The sequence below is a fragment of the Balaenoptera ricei genome, chromosome 15, assembly GCF_028023285.1.
Source record: "Balaenoptera ricei isolate mBalRic1 chromosome 15, mBalRic1.hap2, whole genome shotgun sequence".
Classification (NCBI taxonomy): Eukaryota; Metazoa; Chordata; class Mammalia; order Artiodactyla; family Balaenopteridae; genus Balaenoptera; species Balaenoptera ricei.
This window is the reverse complement of record NC_082653.1, coordinates 52,170,869-52,192,999: the sequence shown is the minus strand read 5'-3', so window position 1 is coordinate 52,192,999 and position 22,131 is coordinate 52,170,869. Positions and strand designations below refer to the sequence as shown.

Below are 22,131 nucleotides of genomic sequence, written 5' to 3'. Positions count from 1 at the left end.
CGGGGTCGGTCGGCTGACGCCCTCTGTCCACAGGCTGCCCAGCAGCTGCGCTTTGTGCGCCAGTGGTCGGTTTTCGGCAAGACGCTGTGCCGGGCCCTGCCAGAGCTCGTGGGGGCGGCCTTAGGCCTGGTGGTGCTCGCCGTGGCCTATGCGCAATTGGCTGTCCTGGTAGGTGCCAGTGGGGCCCTCGGAGAGGGTGGCTTAGCCCAGGCCGCGCCTCACTCATGCCACCTTCCCCACAGTTGGTCTCCTCCTGCGTGGACTCACTTCGGAGCGCCGCCCGGGCCCTCCTGGTGCTGTGCCCCGGGGCTGGGGGTCCTGCCCTGTGCCCTGCGGAGTCCTGGCGCCTGTCCCCTGTGCTGTGCACGGGGCTCTGGGCCCTGCGGCTGTGGGGTGCCCTGAGGCTGGGAGCAGTCCTCCTGCGGTGGCGGTACCACGCTTTGCGTGGGGAGCTGTACCGCCCAGCTTGGGAGCCGCAGGACTACGAGATGGTGGAACTGTTCTTGCGCCGGCTGCGCCTCTGGATGGGCTTCAGCAAAGTCAAGGAGGTGGGTACGGCCCAGTGGGGGGGAGAGGGACGCACCCTGGGCCCAGCTGAGCCCAGGGCGCAGCCGGACTGACCGAGCCCCTGTGCCGCCCCCAGTTCCGCCACAAAGTCCGCTTTGAAGGGATGGAGCCCCTGCCCTCCCGCTCATCCAGGGGCTCCAAGTCTTCTCCGGATGTGCCCCCACCCAGCGGAGGCTCTGACGCCTCCCGCCCCTCCACCTCCTCCAGCCAGCTGGATGGGCTGAGCGTGGGCTTGGGCCGGCCGGGGCCCCGAGGGGAGCCCGAGCCTGAGCCCTCCCGTCTCCAAGCCGTGTTTGAGGCCCTACTCGCCCAGTTTGACCGACTCAACCAGGCCACGGAGGATGTCTACCAGCTGGAGCAGCGGCTGCAGAGCCTGCATGGCCACAGGAGCAGAGGGCCCACAGCCTCACCTCCCCCTAGCCCCTCCCCAGGCCTGAGGCCAGTCCTGCCCAGCCGCCTTGTCCGGGTCAGTGGAGGCGTTGGCTTGGCTACAGGCCCCAGCAGGGCATCCCTGCGGGCCAAGAACAAGATCCACCCCAGCAGCACTTAGCCCCAGGGGATCTGGGCTCATGCCTCTTCCCTGGGGTGGGCCTGTGGCTTCACTCTGGCCCCTCAGAGCCAGAGCAGACACCGCTCAGTATTATTATCTTCTGCCACCCTCGAGGTTTCGGGCCAGGCAGAACAGCTGCACGCAGGTCCCCCAGAGAGCAGGCAGCACTTGTCTGTGTCTCTCTGTGGGCTTCAGCACTTTAAAGAGGCCGCGTGGCCAGCTAGGACCCAGGGTCCCCTCCCCAGTTCCCTGTGGGAGGACACAACAGTATTGGACTGAGTGCCCGGCCTCTGAGATGCTAATTTATTTCCCGAGTCCTCAGGTACAGCGGGCTGTGCCCGGCCCCACCTCCTGGGCAGACATCTCCCCCTTGCTAAGGATCCAGGCTATGGGGGATGGAACCTGCACCTCCTGTCATCCTCCCCCCTAAATTATTACCTCCTCTGTCCCCCTGCTGAGTGCATTCACCTCCAGCTGCCGCTGCGTGTCTATTGTCTGTCAGTAATTTATGTGGGGTTAAAATGTATATATTTTTGTACGTCGCTTTATTTTTCAATAGGGCCAAGGGGCCTGGTGGCTGAAACAGCCTGTGCCCACTGTCACCCACCTTGATGGGGAGCTAGGACTGCAGAGCTGGCCTCCCTCCCCAGACACCTGCCCACACAGCTGGGGAAGCAACAGCCACTTCTTGGCTCCAAGTCTGGCCTTGGGCAGGTGCTGGGCAGAGAGGGCGGTTGGAGGGGCGCAACCACCCCAGACCATTCTTGTCACCACCATGGCCTTATTCTCCTCCCCTGCCCAGGCCTGCTGGTGGGTCTGGGTGAGGTGCAGCACCAGTGCATGGCGCGGGGCCCTAGGGTGGGTAGGGGGAAAGATCTCTCCCCGGGGGCTGGCTCCCGGGCCAGGGGAGGTGAGCATGACAGTGCACGTGTGAGGCTTTCCTGAGGGCAAGGCCCCAACAGCAGCCTGACAGGCCCCCTCCCCACTCCAGTGGGCGTGGCCAAAGCTACAGCCTTGATCCCACCCCACCCAACAGACGAAGTCAAATAAATCAGTTGACTGACCGTTCCAGTGTCTGTGTCCACGCCAGTGTCTGTCTGTGTCCAAGCACACAGGCCTGGGCCACACCAGCACTTTATTTGCACAAATAAATACCACCCAGTGTGCCTCACGGGGGCAGGGAGAGTCCGGCAGCATGGCTGCTCAGGTGACAACTGGGGGAGCCCAGGCACGTGCTCAGCATCTCAGAGAAGCCCCAATGGGACCGGGCACCAGCCCCCGTGCAGCCTCACACGAACTCAGTGAAGTCATCCACGGAGGAGACGAGGCGCTTCCGCTGGCCTGTCTCATAGGTGGGCGTGGGCTCAGCTGGGGCCTGCGAGGGGGCCTTGGCGTGGCCGGGAGGGTGAGTCTGCATCAGGGGCAGGCTGGCGTTTGAGTAGTGGGCTTCCTCACGGATCTGAGGGAGAGGGAGCTTCGGCAGCAAGTCCAGAAGGGGCGGCGCATGCTCCCCAGGCTGGATACCAGCGCCCCCAGTCGGCCGTCACGTCTCTGAGGGAGCGCCCCCACCCCCAATGCCCAGCATGCCCACGGCCCAGCCTCCCTACCCGGTGGCGGAGCCGCTTGATGTGGCGGAGCCTGGCAATCCACTTGGAGGGATAGGTGTCGGTGGGGTTGGAGCGGCTGTGGTGCACCTGCGAAGCCATCTGGGGCGGGGAGGGCGGAACAGTGAGCCCTGCACAGGTGGCACCTGTGGGCCTGTCCCACCCACCTCCCGGGGGCCACCTCTGCTCACATTTGCATGCAGGGCCATCTGACGGGCCACGAACGGCAAGTTTCGGTCGGACACGATCTTGGCCACGCTGGTGTCCACGAGGCCCTCCATGTCTGGGGAGACACGGCACTCACGTGGGGCTCAGAGCCCCGGGTGCCTCCCCACCTGGCCCCGCGCCTCACCTTTCCTGCACCGCAGCGACACCAGGTTGCACTCATAGTCCAGGGGGGTGATGATCACGTGGACAAAGTTGAACTGGCCCTGCCCGGACAAGAGCAGGGGTCACCCCAGCACCGAGGGCCACTTTCTGCCACCCCAGACTTAGCCTTAGCCCAGGAGGGCAGCGGGCTCATTGGTTAGACGCTCGCTAACTCAGCACGTGTAGCCGCCACCTGCACACCCACACTTCCTCCTCACCTGGCCTGGGGGCCACCACCCTGTCACCCCTCTACTGCCTCACCTACAGCCTGCATAAGCCAGACGGGCACACAGCTCCCAATCCCTCCACACTGCCCAGGGCTTCTGTGCTGCCCAGCAGACACCTGCCTCACTGTCGGCTGAGAGTAGCATGTGGAGCTCTGCAAGTTCCTGGGCCGCCCAGGATGGCACACGGAGCACCCACACCTCAGGCCCCTCTGAGGTTTCCTCCCATCCACGTGTGTGTGTGTGTGCATGCGCCGTCGCCCTCCCCCCGCCCCCCCCCCCCCACAGCTCTACAACGCAAGAGGCCCACTTCGGCCTCCCCAGACACTCCTGCCTCTACCAGAGTCTCTGCCCCAAGCCCCAGGGGGTCTGTGTTCAGTGACCTCCTCCAAGGCTGCTCAATGCACTCAGAATAAATCCCAACGCCCCTGAGCACTGCCACCTCAGACCCTGGGCTGCGCCAGGCACCTGCCCACTCGGCCTTGCAGCTCGTCCACACGTGGCCACCCTGTGACAAGCCACCTGCACTGAGCCTGCCTCCTCCCTGCGGGACCTCGAGCCCCAGCAACCTCCTCTAGGAAAGGGGGTGATACCAGGCCCAGCCCAACTGCTGTGCGACGACATGAGGGACGGACTGGGGGACAGGGCTCAGGGCTGTTACAAGCAAACGCTGCATACCCACCACCTGCCATGCACCCGCCAAGCACAGCTGCAAGAGGAAACCAATGGGTGTTGTCCTCATCACAGAAGAGGACACGGCCCAGGTGGGGGCCCGCCACCTCAGGGGGGTGCACAAGCGGGTCGTGATGTCACCAACGCTGACCCAGCGGAGCTTGCTATCTCTGCTCAACACAGAGCAGGGGGCACTTCCCCAGAGAGATGCGGCTTCCAGCCTGGGGGCCTGGGGCCCAGATCCACGCCCACCTGCCCCGAGGGCCCCTTGCTCACTTTGATGGTGCCGAGCTTGAAGTCCTCGCCAGAGTCGTTGTAGACAATGGACACGAAGTCGTTGCCCAGGTGGCGCTTCTTGTCACAGCGGTGCTTGTCCACGTCCTTGGTGGGCATCAGGGTGGCGATGTGGAAGACGGCTGTGGGGCGGAGCGGAGCGGAGCTGAGCGGGGTGGCGCCAACCCAGGCAGGGTGCCAGTGAGGGCTCCTCAGGCTGAGGCTGGGGGCCAGGACAGGTGGCAGTGGGTACAGCCCTCAGTGCCCCTGAGAGGAGGGCTAGGTTTCTCCGGAGGCTCCTAAGGGCCCGCAGGAGCTGGGAGGAGTGGGCGCGGGAGGGCACACACCTTGCATGATGTCGTCATGCCAGCAGTAGGTGAACTGGCCGTCCTCGCCACACACATCCAGGCCACCCAGGTACACCTTGTCCGGCTGGCAGTCCTTGAGCTCGATGAGCTTGCCCAGCCCCGTCAGGAACTCCGTGTACCTGTAGGAGCCGTGCTCATTGGACAGGATGGCGAGCTCACTGTTGCTCTGCAGGGAGACAAACGGGGCATGGTGGCACCTGCTCCCAGGCCACCCCCCAACCACATGCCGCCCCTCCCTGGCTCTCAGGACCCCAAGGGCTTGTTGCTGCTGGGGACCCAGGGGCGGGGTGACTGGTGTGTCTGGGCAGACAGCCCCACTTCTGCCATCGACCCGACTCAGGGCGAGGCAGCTTCATTCAGGGCGAGGCTGCTTCATTCTCGTCGTTGCCCAGCTGTGTCACCCCGCTCCCCCACTCTCTCGTAACTAGCCTGCCACTAAACTGGGCCAGCTCAGCTTCAGAACACACCCAGAGCCCTCGGCACCCCTCTGTACCCGCTCCTCCAACCTGCCTCTCACTCCACCCACTGCCCCACCTCTGCCGGTTCTCAGCCTCAGCCGGAGGGTGCTTTTGAGACTCAGTTCGAGTCAACTTGAACCCTTCGCTCGGAACCACCTGAGGCCCTCCCGTCTCACTGGGTGCTGTCCAAGTTCCCGCCACAGCCCCACTGCTTCCTGCCCCCACCGCCCACACCCCGCCCGGCACCCCTCCCCTCTGCGCCGGCCCTGGAGCACACTATGCCGCCCCCACCTGCATGCACGCTCGCCTCCCTCACTTCTTCCACGTCTGCACTCCATGTCGCCTCCCTCGGGTCAGCAACATGAAAAGCGTGCCGCTCACACCTGCGCAGGCTCCCTGGACCCGCCACCTCCTCCTCCTCCTCAGTCCTCGCCACTCCGTGCACCACGTGCTCACACACTACCTGTCACTCTCACTCCTGGGTCCCTGGCACAGAGCTCAATGGGCACCTGACACTCCAGCGGCCCTGCAGTGACCAAGCTCTGCGGAGGACAAGGGCCCAGACCCCCACCCCCACCCCCGGTGGGGTGGCCGCCCGGCTCTGCCCAGCATGTAGGCTGGCCCCTGCCAACCTGGCAACCTCACCTGGCCTTCTCCCACGTACAGGACGGCGATCTTGTGTGTGTCATACGATGGGATCTGGTCAAGGAGCTGCACTGACCGCTCAAAAGACTGTAGCCACAGAGCCCTGCCTGAGCCCAGGGCAGAGGCTGTCCCCTACCACCAGCCCTGCCCAGCCAGCCCCAGCCCAATGCCTGTCCAGGAGAGGCCTCTCCTCACGCAGGCAGGTTACCGCAGGCTGCCGTGGGGACCTGAGGCCGTAGCCCTCCACGAGCCTGGGCTATAGCCCCCACTGCCCAGCCCTGGGGCATCATCCCACTGTGCACCCCCAGCCAGGCTCCAGGGGGACCCTAAGGGGAGAGAGGGCCCGCCTACCTCATTGGGCAAAAGGATTGGTTTGTTGGACTCATCACCAAAGAAAGGTGAGTGGTAGAGCTGCAGGAACACAAAGCTGCAGGGGAAGAGAGATGATGGGGGCTGGGCTTGGAGCTACACACCCAGGGCCAGGGTCACAGCCAATACGGTCACAGCCCATGTGGAGAGCAGCAGGGCCCAAGCCTCATCACCCAAGGAGCTACCCTCTCCTGTGGCTCCGACCAGCCACGGGGCAGAGGATGTGCAGACCTGTACCCCAGCCTGCTCTGCCCTGGGCCCCTCAGGCACCACGTCCCCACAGGGAGCATCCAGGCACTCCCACCAGGAGAGCAAGGCTCACCTGGGGTTGATACCCGGCACCTTCTCGGTATTGGAGGTCCCAGCTCTGCTCTTGAAGGTGTCCCTCTCCATCCTCTTGCCCCTGCGTGACGGGGCCGAATCAGAGATAGTGTAGCCTCGAGGCCGCAGCCCACTGGGGGAGCGGGGACAGCTGGAAGGCAAGGGACCCTCAGGCTGGGTGGAACCCTGGCCCTGGCTCTCTTCGCCTGGGGCTGACCAGGCAGCACCTTCCCTGTCCAGGATCCCTGACTGTGACCGGGCCTTGGCCTCAGGGCTCAGCCGGCCGACATCAGCCTTGTCCCCAGGGTCCCCAAGGATGTCCTGCAGGGTCTGTAGTTCAGGCGATGAGCTTGACTTGCTCAGGGGCTGCGAGGGCTGGAAGGCGAGCTCCACAGAGGGCCGGGAGCCCTCAGAGGAGACGGCCCGCTCGATGGGGATCCCCCCAGCAGCCAACTCCTCGGCGTGGAATGACTTCTCCTCCTGGCTGGAGGTCGAAGATGACTGCAAAGAGCGTATCCAAAGAAAATCTTCATCAAGAGGCACCACTGAGGGGACTTCCCTAGTGGCGCAGTGACTAAGAATCCGCCTGTTAATGCAGGGTACACAGGTTCGAGCCCTTGTCTGGGAAGATCCCACATGCCACGGAGCAACTAAGCCCGTGCGCCACAGCTACTGAGCCTGTGCTCTAGAGCCCGCGAGCCACAACTACTGAAGCCCACGCGCCTAGAGCCCGTGCTCCACAGCAAGAGAAGCCACCACATCGAGAAGCCCGCGCACCTCAACGAAGAGTAGCCCCCCCTCACCGCAACTAGAGAAAAGCCCATGCACAGCAACGAAGACCCAACACAGCCAAAAATAAAAAAAAAAAAGACAATGAAAATTCAATATACTAAAAAAAAAAGAAGAGGCACCACTGAGCCCACCTGGAGGCAACAAGGCCCCACCCGTCCTCCAGCCCAGGGCCATGGAGCTGCCCAGCACCGAACTGATGGTCCCCCCATCCCCCGAAAGCACCTCCCTGTGCCCCACACTCAGCAGAGGAGACAACAGCCCCACAGGCTAAAGGATACCAGCAATGAGAAGCTATATTCCTGGGTAGACCACTGGAAAACCCCACACTGTCTTACAGCAAGGACTTGGTAGAACATCTAGCCGTTTTTTTTAGATAAGAAAAGGCAAGGGGATGGGGTGGGGGGGACAGTGGAAAAATTTTCTAGAGTTCAGAACAAATCAGTGATGTGCCACAAAGCTTAAGGTGGAGGTCCCGCACCTGCCCCCACCCCCGCCTCAGCCCCCGCCTCCCACCCGACCCTCCCTCTCCCTCTCAGTAGCTGGGCTTGAGGTCTAGAGGCCCGCCTGGCAATGGAGGTCCAGATGGCAAGCACCGACAGGGACCCTCAGGCCGGCTCTGGTCCCCGGCTGCACTCACCCTGCTGAAAGCTTCAGTGTGCCGATAGCTCCCGTCTGTGCCTAGGGTTGCCTCAAAGTCTTCCAGTTCGGGGGGATCCACTGGCAAACTAGCCTCGCCTGGACTTCCCTCCTCCAGAACTACCGCAGAGTCTGGAAAGACACACACGGTGCTGCTGGGTGCCGGCCCGGCCGCCAGGAGCTCACGTGGCCTCAGGGGTACCAGCTTTCCCCCCACGAGAGGGCACAGCGGCCCCCCAGCAGGGCCAACCCTTCCCATTGAGCCAGCTGGAGGAGGGCACTCTGAGCGCCCTGGGTGTGAGCCCTGACACAAGGTGTCTCCTACATGGGCTCCCAGGGGTCAGGATGAGAGGACATCTGGCTCCTCTAGTCCCCACCTACCCACCCCAGTGTCCACAGAAGCCGCCTCTGCTCCTTCAGCAAGGCAGGTGGGCAAGCGCAGGCCGGACCCCCATGAGCAAGCCGCTCCCCCCACCCGCCTGAGATGGGGCCTCGGCTCAGGAGGAGGGCATGCCTACACCAGCCCTCAGGAACTGGGGAGAAGCCAGAGCTCCTCCCTGCTTGGCCCTGGTTGAAAGTCTGCAGCGGGAAAGTCCCTGTGTGGGAACACAGGCTCGCTAGCCATTCTGGAGAGTGGAGGCTAGCCTTCCGAGTCCAGGCCAACTCCGAGCCCGGCGCACTTAGGAGAGAGCATGACGCCCCCAAGCCGCGTTTCCTATGCCAGAGCCAGGGAGAGGGGGGTGAGAAGAAGCAACCGAGTTAGCGCCGCCCGCACGCAGCCCCACACACGCGCAGTCCATTAGCCGCCCATGAGAGCCCCTCTGCCACTACACGCTCCTAGCTGGCTCCTGCCCATGCAGTAGGGCCTGGGCAGCTGGAGCCCCGAGCAGGCCACACCCTCCCTGCCGGGGCCTGGGAGCCACGGGCCAGAAGCCGGTCTGCAAGGCCCTTGGCCAGCCCACTATGAAAGGCAGACACGTCCCAATTTGTGGGTTCACAAAGCCAGTCAGACCACCAGAGGCCGGGGCAGGGGCAGCTCGGCTGAGCCCCCGAGCCAGGCTCGCACCCCAAAAGCTATCCTCTGTCGGCCTCTGGGGTTCAGTTGCCCAAGGTCACCTCCTCAGGCCTGAAGAAGGGGCTGGGAGGGCCTGTCTGGCTCAGGAACAGAGCTCAGCCATGAAAGCGCGAGACAGCAGGGGTTCCCGCTGGCAAAGCAAACACATTCGGCACCGACGTCCTCATGCGAGTCAGGGCCCTGCACCCAGAGGGCGACGAGAGGCTGAGGTGCCATCATGGAGGGGTGAGTGGATGAGGGACGATGAGTCAGCATCTAGAGGGCAGAATGGTGCTCTGCAGCAAACACCGCTTTCCTTAAAGAGACGCACGAATACCTGCCCAGGAAATGCTCCTGTGCAGCTTTCCTTGGCAACTGGACTGGTACAGGGAGGAGAAAGAGGCCACTGCAAGGGAAACCGTGAGCGGCCAGTCAGCAGAAGGAGAGACTACGCACAGGTCGAGCAGAGAGGACAGGCACCACTAGTCCTGCACAGACCCGGAGCCTGGAGAGAGAGAGGGGAGGGCCAGCGATCGGCTGGGGGGATGGGTGTGGCACACACGGGTCCCAGCTCTCCAAGCTGCTGGAGCGGACATCTGGGGCGAGGAGTGCATCCCTCCTTCTCATGAGTAGAGGTCCTCGGCCTCTAAGTGTCATCTGGCCACAGGGAAGGCCGGGGGTTGAAGGACAGCACGGGCCCAGCTGGGCAGGGCCATGAGAGCGCAGGCAGGAGGCAGGCAGGCTCAGGTGTGCTCGGCGCATCCAAACCCAAACCTAAACCCAAGCAGAAGTGCGGCGGCTTCCTGGAACCCCTGGCACCGGGCATCCCGAGGAGGGTGCAGAACCAAGGCCTCGCCTGGCCCTGCCCGTGTCCACCCCATGAGTAGGGCAAGCTGAGCAGGGCCTCGAGCCCACCGATTCATGGTACCGCGTCTCCAAAGAAGAAGGTCGCCCCTGCAGGAGCAGGCCCCGCTCTCTGGAGATGGGCGTCCCCCAGCAGCCAGCCTTCTCCCAATGCCTGAGGCTGGCAGCACCAAGAAGGCTCAGGACCCCATCCCGGGCGCATCTGCCATCAGACAGGGCACACCAGGTGGGCGAGAGGCCAGCGCTCACCTGTGTTAGAGCGTGGCGGTGGGGGGGGCTTGGTTGAGCCGGCCGCCGGCACCGACAGCGACTTGTACAGGGCCGTGTCGCGACGCTCCTTGAAGCGCTCGGCGGCCATTAGGGCATTGGACAGCTCCTGCAGGGGCGTGTTGTTGATGTCCGAGGAGAAGGGGCTGAGTGGGTTCTCCAGGCTCATCAGCCAGCTGGTGTTCCCTGCAGCGGGGCAGCCAGCACCCCACAGGGCTCAGGGCTCAGGCCCAGCACGTCCGAACAGCCATCCCCTCCCGGCCCTCCCCGGGCAGCCCCAGCCACACTGGCCTTTAGGGAACATGCCTCGTGCTCCACCAGGGAGTAACGGTGGGGGGACCAGGCAAGGCACGCCCCTGGCCTTGCCCTGACGCTCCCACCCCCAGTCCTCCTGCCCCAGGCCCTGAGGTCAGGGCAGCCACCAGTGGTCACTGGCCTCAGTGACAAGCACAAGGGGCCCTTAGCTCACAGCACCTGCTGCCCCAGGGCAGTTCCCACACTCAGGACAGGCTCAGCCAGGCTCAGGGCCAGAGGGGGAGCAGCGAAGGCAACTCAGCGCAGCAGACTCCTCCCCAAAGGGGGGCTCTGGGTGGGGCCCAGAGAGGCTTCTGGGCTCTGTCCACTCTCCCCTCCAGGCCCAGAGGACCACGCTTGGACTTGACCTTCCTCACTGAGCAGCCTCACATCCCAGCATCTCACTAGACCTCAGTCCACCTCCTCCCTGCCCACCTGGTTTCCTGCCTCCCCCACGGCCATTCCCTCACAGGAACCGGGAGGACTGGGCTAACACACACGAGGAGGCTCTCCCTGCCCCGACCCCCACGGCCCCACAGCCTGGCACGCAAGGCCTCCATGGGACCAGCACCCTATCCCTCTCCTCACCACTCGGTCACCACTGGCCCCACACTGCACCTGAGATGCCTCCCAGGCTCTGGGCCTTGGCTGAAATGCCCCTGTCGTGGGCTGAGTTGTGTCCCCCCAAATTCACGTGTTGGAGCCCTAACCTCTGGGACCTCAGAAAACGACTGCGTTTGGAAACAGGCTCTTTAAAGCGGTGATTAAGGTAAAATAAGACCGCACGGACGGACCCTAATCCATTCTGACTGGTGTCCTTAAAACAAGATTAAGACACAGACGGACGACCGCGTGAGAATGCAGTGAGGAGACGGCCGTCTAAAAGCCAAGGAGAGAGGCCATAGGAAAAACAAGCCTTGCCGACACCCTAACCTTGGACTTCCAGGCTCCAGGGCTGGGAGGAAATAAATTCTGTTGTTTAAGCTGTCCAGTCTGTGGTGCTTCATTATGGCAGCCTGAGCAGACCAGGACAGACCCTCTCCTCACTTAGCCATGGGACCTCCCCTCACTGTTCCTCTCTGGGGACTCGGCTCAAAAGTCACCTCTGAATTGCTCCTGTGGCCCAGTCTGCCTGCCACTGGCTCCTGTGTGTCCAGAGCCTTTATGTAACTGTCCCACACTAGGGGCTGACAGCGGCCCAGGCCAGCTGAGCGCAGGTCCACCCCCCGGGGTACCTGTGGGCCTCCGGACCAAGATCTCCGCCCAGCCCTGGGTCAGCAGGGGGACGTAAGCCGCCAGGTTTGTCTTCTCCTTCTGCGCCGGGAGCTGGGTGCTGGCTGAGGCCTTCTCGGGCTTGCTGGGTGGAGCAGTCTGTGAGCCCGGGGAAGCGGGGCTGCCAGGAAAGTGGGAGGCTGGAGCATCCAAGGCACCAACTCGAAGGCCATGGCCCCCTGAGGAGAAGGAGAGCAGGAGGGCTGGTGACCACCACCGCCCAGCGGAAAAGCCACTGGCAAGGCCTGGCTGCTCCACCTGGGGTCTGGGCTGGCCAAGCCCTGAGCTAGTGCCCAGAGGCAGCTCGGCCATCCCCAAGTATGGCCCTCTTCCAGTGTCAGTGTCAGCCTTGACGGACCCAGGGCAGCAGGAAGGGCCCCCATCACCTGCCCCATAGTCAGACCATGGCTCATTTCAGCTACAGCAGAGTAAAAAACTCCAGGGGTGAGCTGGGCTGAGGGCCAGGGCTGCTGAGGGCTCATAAGAAACACTGACCACAAGAACAGGCCCCCAGCGGCAAGGGGGCCTTGTGCCACAGCTGCACAGAAGGTCGTGTCCCCCCCGCCCCAACCCCGTGACGAGGGCTCACAGGCAGCACTCTAGTTATTCAGAAACTGGAGCAGGCCTAAAGGCAGCCACCTTGATCCTCAGCTCCCAGGACCTTTCTGAGCACAGGGACTCGCAGAGGCACCCAGGAGGGAGGCAGGGTGGGCAGAGGCTCACCAGACATGGAGCGGACCCGGTCCCGGGCTCCACGGCACACCTGTTGCCCGGCCTGGGACTCCAGCTTGGCTGGTGCCTCCTTTGTCTGTCTCACGTGCACACTGGGGTCAGAGCTGAGGACAGAAGGGTCCCCGTAGAGCGTGACCAAGGTATTCCATGGGCTCCAGGCCAGCATGACACTGTCTCTCATGCAGGCCTGGGCTCAGGCCAGCCACCATCAAGGCCAGGCAGGCAGGGGCAGAAAAGTGGTCACCTCAACTCTGGGCCGCCCTGCAGCTCTCCTGAGTCCAGGCCCAGCAGAGACCGGGTCCCAGTCCCCACGCTCGTTGTCACGGTGACAAGCTTGTTCCCAACCAGCCAGGTTTTGGTCCTGCCACCCGCCAGGAGGAACTCTCCCACAGGGGACCTGAAAGCACAAGAGTGTTGGTCAATACCTCGCCCACAGGAAGGAGCCCCGTGTGCCACTCCTGCTGCCCCTTTGACCAAGTGCAGTCACAGAAGATAAGCTAGGCCCTGCCCTCTGGCCCTGCCCCAGTCCTGGAGCCTGACTCGCACCTCTTGGGGACCGCCGTGAAGTTGGAGAACACGTATCTGGCCATCATGTCCAGACACGTCTCTGTGAGCTCCAGGTGGAGATTTTTCAAGTTGTCGTCAGCCTGGGCCATTGAGTTCTCATCTGCAGACCCCAAGCTGGCGCTCGTGAGAGATGTCTGGATCCTGCTGGAGGGAGGAGCCACGGCGAAGTCAGGGTGCCAGGTGGGGGCCGAGCCATCTACCACCAGGGCCAAAGCTCAAGGCATGCAGGTGCTGAGAGGGCTGCACTCAGAAAGACCCGCCAGGGCGTGTGGCCAGTCGAGCCACAGCTTGGCAAACCGAGTGGACACATCATCCCAGGGGGTGGGCAGACAGGGGCTCATGGGAGAGACCCAGGCCTGCTCATCGGAGCACAGGCTTAGGAGACGGGGAGAGACAGGCTGTCCCCTCACCGAAGCGCAGAAGAGTCAGGTGATGGCTTTGTGGCAGAACAGTGTAGTCATGCAGAGACACGGAGACCACAGGACACACAGACAAAGATTGCATTCTGCCCACAGGGCCACCTCCCATGGAGGACAGGAAGGGTCTGGGCTTCGTGTGAGGCTCTTCACCCACACACTTGGGCCGCTCCGGCCCTGCCCCAGTGACCAGGAGGAGGGGCTTGTGCAGGTTTCACTCTGATACAAATTTCATACTCCCTATGCCGAGTTTCGCTCATGATAAAGAATTTGTTGGAAAAGAGCTGAAAGGGGAGCCTCACTGACCACTCCCCAACCCCAGCTCCCCCCCAGGTCAAACCCCACTTGGTAGAAGCCAGCCTGAGGCTGGAGCCCCAGCCAGGCGTCAGCAAGGGGGTGGGTCTCCGAGCTGTGGGACGCTGAGGCCTGAAGGAGCTTCCAGGTGAGGAGACAGTGCAGCCTGGCCTGTCGGCACGAAGCAATAACCGCCCCCAGAGCCCACACCTGCACCCGGACACAGCAGGGAGAAGTGATGAGACTGCACCCCTGGAGAGGCCAGGCCTCCCCTGCCCGGCCTCTCACAGGCTGGCCCCCAGCCCACTGCCCTACACAAAAGCCCCCATTCCCTCTCAGCTACAACAGAAAACAGACCTTTTCTAGAAAAAAAGCTCAAGAAGAAAGTCCACTAAAGAAGATATGAAAGAAAAGCCGAACCCTGGAGAGTGTGTCCCCACCTGACCTGCATGGGCGCTGCTTTCATTTGCAAAGGCCCCTGACCTCCAGGGACAGGCCTGTGGGTGCTGCCACTGGACACCCTCTCACGGTGGTCACCCTGCTTTAGGCTCCCAGGCCCGCCTCTGAGGATGCTGTGCAGCCAACCCGCGCCCATACGAGGCTTGGTGACAGAATGCAACCTTTCCACCCCTCTCCACCAGGCTCCCCAGGCCCAAGGGCAGGGCTTGGCAGGACGGGCCCCTGCGGCCCGAGGGCTGTCACTTGGGCTCTCCTCCAGCTCTGGCCAGGGAGGGCGTGGGCAGGAGATGAGGTCATGCAAGCAGCCCCATGCACCGCCACCCGGGTGCTCCCGCCTGGCAGCGCCACTTCACGGGCCAAGCTCCAGGGTCTGAGCCCCCCACCCAACAAAGCCCACTACCTGCGGACCACATGTTCAGACACACTGATGCTGCGGCACCGGAAGGCATCGGCTGCAGAGCTCTCCTTGAATTCTTTCACGGGTGGAGAGTTATTCAAGCCTTGTTTGGGGGGTCTGGCTATCCTCAAACTACCAGGTGAGGAAGGAAGGCCCAAGCCCCAGAGAGCCCAGCTCCCGGGAGGGGAAAACAAGCCATTGGAGGGATGAGGAGGAAAGGTCACAGGCCACAGGGTCAGGATGGAGAGCCCGCGGGTGAGATGAACAAAAAACCATGCCAGAGGCCAGTTAGCAGGGGGAAGAAACAGAAAACAAAAATGCATGAAAATACATCTCGTAAACATGACAGAAAAAGTAAGGTTTCACGCATGATACCAAAACAAAGAACATTAGTGCAAACTAAACGTGTGTGGATCGCACCGCACGGCAGATTCCAGGCTGTGCTGACCAGGCGTCCCGCCCACCCGCTCAGGACCAGATGCTGAGGCCCTGAAGGTCACAGCTCAAAAACAGGTCAGTTCTTAGCTCAAGGCCCCGGCCCCCAGCCACCAGGACCTTGAGAGAACAGCTTCTGACTTAGGTCACACTGACGTGGTCATTCTGGAAAATGCCGTATTCCCACCTAGGGAGAGCCAAAAAAGCTTGGATGGGAAGGTGGGGGACAGGAAGGGGGGCAGTCGTTCAAATGAAATGCAAACGAAAACACAAGGCCTAGCACGGCTCTTCTCAGATTTGGCAAAAGCGGCTGTGATGAAGAAGAGCGTGTCCCCCATTAGCAATGGGCTGGGCGAGAGCTCGGGGGGACAGGCCACCCTGGCCCGAGGCTGGGCATCTGTGGACCCTGGATCCTCCCATCCAGGCCAGGTGTTTGGCTTCTCAGGAGTCAGCTGACCTGATGCAACCCTGGGCTTGTTCAGCGGAGTCAGTCCCAAAACCTGATGCCCTAGAACTAGCACCTCAATCTCCAACTCAGCAAATCTGTACTCGCCCGTCACCCAGGCAGGATTGGCCACGACCCAGCACACAGGCTCCACAACACCGCAGGCCACAGCAACCGGCTTGCTGAGGAGCAGCGCTGGCCTCTCCAGCCATGTGTGGGGCATTCGCAGCCTTCTCAGGCCCCGCCCTGCTTCACAACCCCAGGGCACCTTGGAGCCCAGCACGGTCTGAGCAGGGCACGCCCTCAGCCCCAGCCCGTACGCACCATGCCGACCACAGGCCACAGCTTGCGGGCCTGCCCTGCCCCACTGACACCAGGCCCGCCCACGCAGGCCCCGCACCTCTTGGGCCTCTCGTTGAGACTGGTGCTCCGTGCTCTAAAGCTGTCCTTTTCGGGAGTGTCATCAAAAGACAGGAGAACGTTGGAGCGCAGACCCTGGCAGAGTGGAGCAGACCTGAGCCGCAGGCCAGAAGGCACTGGCCCTCCAGGCACCCACAGGCTTCTTCCCCCCACACCTGCCAGCCCAGGTACACCGTGAGCCTGGGATGAGCTACAGGCCCAGGACAAGGGCGGCAGAATTGTGTCCCAGTGGCACCCCACCTCTCTCTCCCCTGCCCGTCACCCTGATCCAGCCACGGTGAGCCAACGGCAAAGCAGGTCCCGGCCCTAACAAGGGACACGGCCTCCGCTGGCTTACCTTAGTGATATAAGGAACAAAATCTTTCCGGAAGGGCAGGCGGCACCTAATGAACCACATGGCTATGACGTGATGGGCCAGGCACACAATGTACTGATTGAACCTGCGACAAGAAGAAAAGAGAAGTGCTGGAGGTCCAGCGTGGCACCCGAGGGAGATGAGCCAGGAGCTAGGGGTGCAGATCAGAGGTGCTATGGCCACAGGGAGCCTGTGTGGCTTTCTACTCCGAGAGGCCTGGCCTCCAGCAAGCAGAGGCCTCCAGCTGGCCTGGGCCACAACCAGGAGGGGCAGGGTCTCACAGGGATACAAGGCAGCACTTACTTGGAGGGGTTGGTATACGGCAGGGAGATGGCAAACACACTGGCGTACTGCTCTGCTGCGAAGTTCCTGTAGAGGTGAGGCAGCCTGGCCAGAGCTGCAACACCAGGAGACAGCCAGTGAGGGAGCCCAGACGGGCCTGGCAAAGACGGGCCCACGGCCACAGCAGGGCGGGGTTTGCCAGAGTCCTGTGCTATGTGTCTAAAAAGCCAGTGCAGCTACTCCGACCCAAGAGGGCAGCAAAGCAGTGAAGGTCACAACCCACCCAAACAGGACCTTCCCCTGCCCCTGGGCCTCGGCCCTCTACTCCAAGGGCTGGCAAACTATGGTCCCCAGGCTCAATCCAGCCAGTGGCCTCACTTTATGACCTGTGAGCTAAGAATGGTTTCTACCTTTTCAAAAAGTTGTAAGCAAAAAGAACAGGCAGCCAAGGCATATCACACGTGGCCCTTTACAGAAGCAAAGCCCTGCCCTGCTCCTGTTGTCCACAAGCCTGAGGGCCTGCTGAGGGCCAGACATGCATGAGGTACTGGGAAGGAAGGGGCGAGCGGGGCACCCCGAGCTCCTGGACGTCACAATCTGAGGGGTGAGCAGAGCCCCTCCAAGTTGTAGTGTGTGTTGAGGGGGGACAGAGAGGAGGCTCTAAGAGCCAGGCCGAGTACAGGGACCAAGGTCAGGCAACAGGAGGCTTCTGTGCCATTTAAACTGACACTGAGGGGAGGAAAGAAGCCAGCCACTCAAAGGCCAAGAAGGAAAGCATTCAAAGCACAGGGGAAGAAGGTACAAAGGCCCTGAGGCAGCAAAGGGTGGCCCACGGAGCACAGCATGCCTACGGGCAGCCAAGGTGAGGTCTGAGAAGGCAGCACGAGTACTTCAGGCAAGGCGCAGCCCCAAACTCAAGGTCCACCTCACTCACACACACCCAGATACACACGTGCAAAGCCACAGATGCTTACTCGACAGGAACTCGAGGAGTGGAATGGCCATGCTGGCCGTGGCTGAGATGTGCGTGAGCTTCACAACCAGGACAGGCAGCGCCTTGATGATGATGTCAGGCATCTCCACGCTGCAGATGGCCAGGGCCACCACGCACTGGCTGGCGCAGCGGTAGATGAGGCCTTGCTCCAGGCAGTACACCATCTCCCGCTGTGGGACAACACGGATGCCTCAGACCAGGCCCACCACAGGCTGGCCCTCTGTGCCCCGCCCCTGCCCACAGAGAGCCGTTCTGGTGAGCCAGGGCCTGGTCTCCCCTCCACCACTCCAGAATGTTCTATAGAGGAGAAGACCAAGACCCAGAAAGGCCAAGTGCCTTATCCCAGGTCTCAGGCGCTTAAGCAGCAGAGCCACCAGCAGCTGACCCCACCTGAGCCAAGGGGACAGCAGGGCTGCTCCGGTCAAGGTCTTCCTGACACCTCCCCACACACCCACACAGGCGGGGTCCCAGGTCCCCAGCCCACCCTGGAGCCAGGACACGCTGGGGTCATCACCCCCTTGGTTCTGGAATCCCCAGCTGATTGGCCTTTTGGCAAGGGGAGGATCTGCCTAACACAGCAAGGCCGCCGGGCCCACACCAACCCTGGGCAGAGTCCCCCATGAAGATGGCTCAGCTGTGCCCAGCAGGAGACAAGCGCCATCTCAGGCCACAGCCTCGGGGCAAACCACCTGGTAGCTTAAGGCCCCGTGGATGATTCTGATTTCCTGCAGCCAGCCCCACCCCTTGGAAACACTTTGGGCCTTGAGGGTTCTCAGGGAACCTTCAGCCCAGTGTGGCCAGCTACCCCTTTGGAGCACAGCCAGTGAGAACCAGGCCAGGCCACACAGGAAGAGCTGGAGCTCACACTCACCCCAGGGGTCGGGGTGGGCAGTGAGGTGGGGGATGGCAAGTCGAGTGTGAGTTTCCAACAGCACTTTGATCAAGAGCATGGGCTCACCGCCCAAACAGGACTGAGTCTGAGTTTAGGCCTCTCGCCTTGCTGTGACCTTGAGTGGGCTACCTGACCTCCCTAAGACTTCTGTTCCCTGATTGATGAGGGCAGAGTGACAAAGAAAAGTATCAGGAATTTAAAGAGAAAGTAAAGGTGATGGCTCATTGCAGACCTCCCACCCAGCAGTGCAGAATTAAGAAAACAGGCATTACTGCGTGTGCTTTTTGCACCTGATGACAGAGTTGGAGGTAGGCAGAGGGGGGGGCCCTCTGCCCGGCTGCTCTGCCTCTCAAAACAGGCTCAGCGCCACCAAGCGGCTCAGCACCTATCCTAAAGCTGTAGCAAGGACAAGCCAGGCAATGCTCTTAGAAAGAAAATGGCACTGCATATGTGTGGAGGGGGCATATTCAAGCACTTCATTAAGCCCACTCCTCCCTGAGAGAACTCAGGAGCACCAGCGAGTTCAAACGTCCACGGTTCCAGGCTGGGCCAGCTGGCAGGGGTGCACTGGCCACATAGGGAAGCAGAGCCAGCTGCCCTCGCCCTGGCCCAATAGCCACCCGTTAGGAGGAAAACGCTGGGCCCCTTTGGCTGAAGCAAGCATCCTGGGGACCAGGCTTTCAAAGTTCAACCATCCCTCTCCCATCTGGTACCTGTCTGGTTTTGTCCAAATAGTTATGGTAAGAAATTAACGCTGTCAGCACAGGAACCACAGCGAGATGCAGGTCGGTTCTGGAGAACCCTTCTGGGGTGCTTCGGAGCCGCTCGAGGGTCTTGGGACCTGAAAGCTAACAGCCAAGGACCAGATGTGAAGCCCTGCCCGGCAGCTGGGTCAAGCTGGGTGGCCAGGGGGCACGGGTGGCCCCTGAGAATGAAGGCCCAGCGGGAGAAGGGGTCAAAGCCCAAGGACCTTCCTACTTCCTGTTCTAGCCAGCAGTCTGCCTTCTCAGAGAAGTGGGAGGCTGCCCACTGATCCGCCAGGGAGACAGACCCTGGGGAGGAGGAGGGGGGAAGGAGTTAAGACCCTGCTCAGTTCTGCAAACTCGAGCCTTTCACTGAGGCCCCCAATCCTCTGCCTGAGAGTTGGGATGGGAGGACAGGCTCCCAGAGGCACCATCTGCACTCCAGCCGGTGTCCGAGCCTCTGAGGGAAACAAGTTTGCCTCCCAGGCCTCAGTCTTTCAGAGCTGAGGAACTATGCTGTGGCCCCACCCACCACACAGGCCGCGGACCCGCCGTGCACGACGCAGGAAAGGTCCAAAGCAGAAGGCGCACCATGGAGCAGAGGGCGGCAGATAGCTGGTCAACACTACACGGGGAGGTGAAGATGAGGACCTTGTAGCGCAGCGACTCGGGCAGCTTGCTGAGCACCAGCTTCAGCACCTTCCAGTCAGTCTCCTGCAGGAACAGGAAAGACGGGGTCTCAGGGTTGGAAGCTTGGTCTGGGCAGCAGCAAGGCCTCAGACCTGTTCTCCTGCTCTCCACACAAGCCTGGGCCCTCAGTCCCTGCAGCTCGGGGAGCAGATGCTGCTCAGAGAAAGTCAGCCCTGGACAGCGGCCGCTGCCTCCAAACACCAGGCAGGGCAGGAGGCCCAGCGCAGCACCGCCCCTCTCCTCTCAGCAGGACCTGGAACTTCTGCACGCCAGCTCCATCTTCCCCACCTGCCCAACGGTGATCCGAGGATGGCCTACCAAGGGCACTGGACCCAAGGGGCTCTGACGATGCCCGCCCAGATCACAATGAAGATGGATCTGGAAAGAAGCTACTGTACTAGCTTAAAGAGAAGCAAGTATTCCTCAACGATCCATGAGCCCAGATACCTGCCACAGGACCAAAGTTGACCCAGAGCCACAGCATCGAGGACAGGGTTGTGGCCTGCACGGACCTTCCCTGGTGAGCCCTCCCAATCTCCACTGGGGCGACCACTGCCCATGAACTACACCAATGGCCAGGAGTCCTAAAAGCCTTTCCCCAGATCCCACCTGTGACACGGAGACCTTGAGACTCTCACAGGAAATCTCCGACAAACCCCTTTAATGCCAAACCCCGGTACCCCTGGGGAACCTGCTACCGCCTCTCCATCCAGCTCTGCTTCCCCACCCGTGGCCCCCGGGAGCGCCCCCCAGCCTATTCCGGGCTGCCCAGCCCCGCCTGCGGCGCACTGCTGACCAACCCTCCTCCCTCGTTGCCCCACTGGGGAACAGGCCCAAGCTCCTCCACCTCCCACCACAGGGAACTTACCTCCCCTACTTCCAGGCTTTGCTTACTCCTGCCGCTGGAATCTTCCCCCCCTTTCAAGACTGCCCTCACCTGCCCCTCCCCATGCCCCCAACCAGATGTGATGGCAACCCCCCGCTTCGGTCCCGCACAGCCTGTTGGTGCCTCCTCCCAAGGCACACCCCATCCTACAATCCAGTTATTTGTCAATACACCTCACACTTGTACCAAAACCACCTCCCGGAGGCAGGAACATCTCCTCGGCTCCACACCCAGCTTCCGGTGATGCACCACACACAGCAGGCGCTCAACACACGGCTACGGAAACGTTGTGAGGCCTCGAGGAAGCCAACCTAGAAACAGGCAGCGAACCTCCCAAGGCTGCCAATGCAGGAGAAGAACTGTGGCCCCCGGGCAGCACCAATCACTGCTTGGTCTGACCTAATGCAGCCAGAGGGTCTGACCGTCTCACCTGCTTCAAACACTGCAGCAGGACACGGAAGAGCAGGGAGTAGGGCAGCGAGCCGAGCCGCACGGCGGGGCCTGCAGGTGCCGGGCCAGGGGGCCCAGTGGGAGGTGACAGGGGGCCACCAGCCTTCTTCTCAGAGCCCCTCTCCGGCTCCCTGTGGAAGCAAGTGGGAGAGGCACTAAGGCTGGAGCTCCCGCTCCACAAGGCTAAGGACGGATGCAGGCCCCAAGCCCCAACCCAAGGCTGTGCTCAGGATGCCTCCGGGACCTTCCCTCAGACACAGGACCACCCCAGGGCAGAGGGCAGCGAGCTCCCCACCCCCCGCCCGCCCCAGGACCCAGGACCGTACATGTAGTCACAGACGCAGTAGGGGCTGAACTTCACAAGCCCGTCCTTGCTGGGCAGGCCCAGGCGGTGCAGCGAGTCGGCCCGCAGCTGCAGGAGGAAGTCGAAAGCCTGCGGAGAGCGGGAGGCATGGTCCAACAGAGAGAACGCCGCCACCCGGCCACGCAGACCTGCGCAGCTCTCGGGAAAGGCTGCCGCGCTAACAGCAACAATGCCCTGACTTCACCGCAGACGGTGGTGCTGGCGGAGAGGCGCGGGCACTCACAGCCTCCTCCCTCAGAGCCCATGGAGGCTGTGACATTCCCACAAAAGCTGGGCAACACGGCAGCCTCTCACACCTGGGGCAACAGGGGGAGTGGACATATTGCACCTGCCCAGGCATCATCGCACAGCCCCGGTATAGACAGCAGAGCTCTGCTCAGGACACTGTCGCTTCCCCCAGCTATTGGTGGGTCATTTAACTGGGCTCCCCAAACGACAGGGGGCTGCCCCATTGGGCGGACGCTCTGAAAGGGACCGGGGCTTCCATCCCAGCGCCCTCTGCTCATCCTGGTGCCAGCTCCCATGGTGGAAGCTCAAACCAGTATGCCCTGCCCTGCACCCCCGCTGCCAGTCACTAACAGACTCCGCGGCACCAGGGGTCTGGGGCTCCAGAGCAATTCCCTTTCTCTGCCCCCATCTCAGGCCACCATGTGACTGAGAGGCATGCAGACCACAGGCAAAGGAAAAAGCAGCAGGTCCTGGGGAGGACGC

The 22,131-nt window shown here is 62.2% G+C and overlaps 2 protein-coding genes across 11 annotated transcripts in view; one reads left to right on the top strand and one right to left on the bottom strand.

Moving 5' to 3' along the window:
* PKD1 (polycystin 1, transient receptor potential channel interacting) overlaps positions 1–2,181 on the top strand; it is a 48,008-nt gene extending 45,827 nt beyond the window's left edge. For both annotated transcript variants that reach the window (XM_059898838.1, XM_059898837.1), the window contains exons 44-46: positions 34–168; positions 243–548; positions 644–2,181. In XM_059898838.1, coding sequence (XP_059754821.1) covers positions 34–168; positions 243–548; positions 644–1,117 — 915 coding nt within the window. In that variant the 3' untranslated portion in view covers positions 1,118–2,181. The remainder of the gene's footprint in view (positions 1–33; positions 169–242; positions 549–643) is intronic.
* An 8-nt stretch (positions 2,182–2,189) lies between these two features.
* TSC2 (TSC complex subunit 2) overlaps positions 2,190–22,131 on the bottom strand; it is a 38,527-nt gene continuing 18,585 nt past the window's right edge. For 2 of the 9 annotated variants that reach the window (XM_059898843.1, XM_059898847.1), the window contains 25 exons: positions 21,383–21,489; positions 21,037–21,187; positions 19,622–19,744; positions 19,001–19,135; positions 17,376–17,565; positions 16,423–16,516; positions 16,102–16,204; positions 15,745–15,839; positions 14,468–14,596; positions 12,878–13,042; positions 12,576–12,728; positions 12,323–12,435; positions 11,563–11,778; positions 10,016–10,219; positions 9,240–9,308; positions 7,850–7,980; positions 6,422–6,921; positions 6,082–6,157; positions 5,731–5,817; positions 4,607–4,793; positions 4,263–4,402; positions 3,074–3,152; positions 2,913–3,004; positions 2,725–2,823; positions 2,190–2,576 (listed from right to left, as the gene is read on the bottom strand). In XM_059898843.1, the coding sequence (XP_059754826.1) occupies positions 2,406–2,576; positions 2,725–2,823; positions 2,913–3,004; positions 3,074–3,152; positions 4,263–4,402; positions 4,607–4,793; positions 5,731–5,817; positions 6,082–6,157; positions 6,422–6,921; positions 7,850–7,980; positions 9,240–9,308; positions 10,016–10,219; positions 11,563–11,778; positions 12,323–12,435; positions 12,576–12,728; positions 12,878–13,042; positions 14,468–14,596; positions 15,745–15,839; positions 16,102–16,204; positions 16,423–16,516; positions 17,376–17,565; positions 19,001–19,135; positions 19,622–19,744; positions 21,037–21,187; positions 21,383–21,489 (3,609 nt within the window). In that variant the 3' untranslated portion in view covers positions 2,190–2,405. The remainder of the gene's footprint in view (positions 2,577–2,724; positions 2,824–2,912; positions 3,005–3,073; positions 3,153–4,262; positions 4,403–4,606; positions 4,794–5,730; positions 5,818–6,081; positions 6,158–6,421; positions 6,922–7,849; positions 7,981–9,239; positions 9,309–10,015; positions 10,220–11,562; positions 11,779–12,322; positions 12,436–12,575; positions 12,729–12,877; positions 13,043–14,467; positions 14,597–15,744; positions 15,840–16,101; positions 16,205–16,422; positions 16,517–17,375; positions 17,566–19,000; positions 19,136–19,621; positions 19,745–21,036; positions 21,188–21,382; positions 21,490–22,131) is intronic. The other 7 variants (XM_059898844.1, XM_059898845.1, XM_059898846.1 and 4 more) reach the window with 7 other exon arrangements.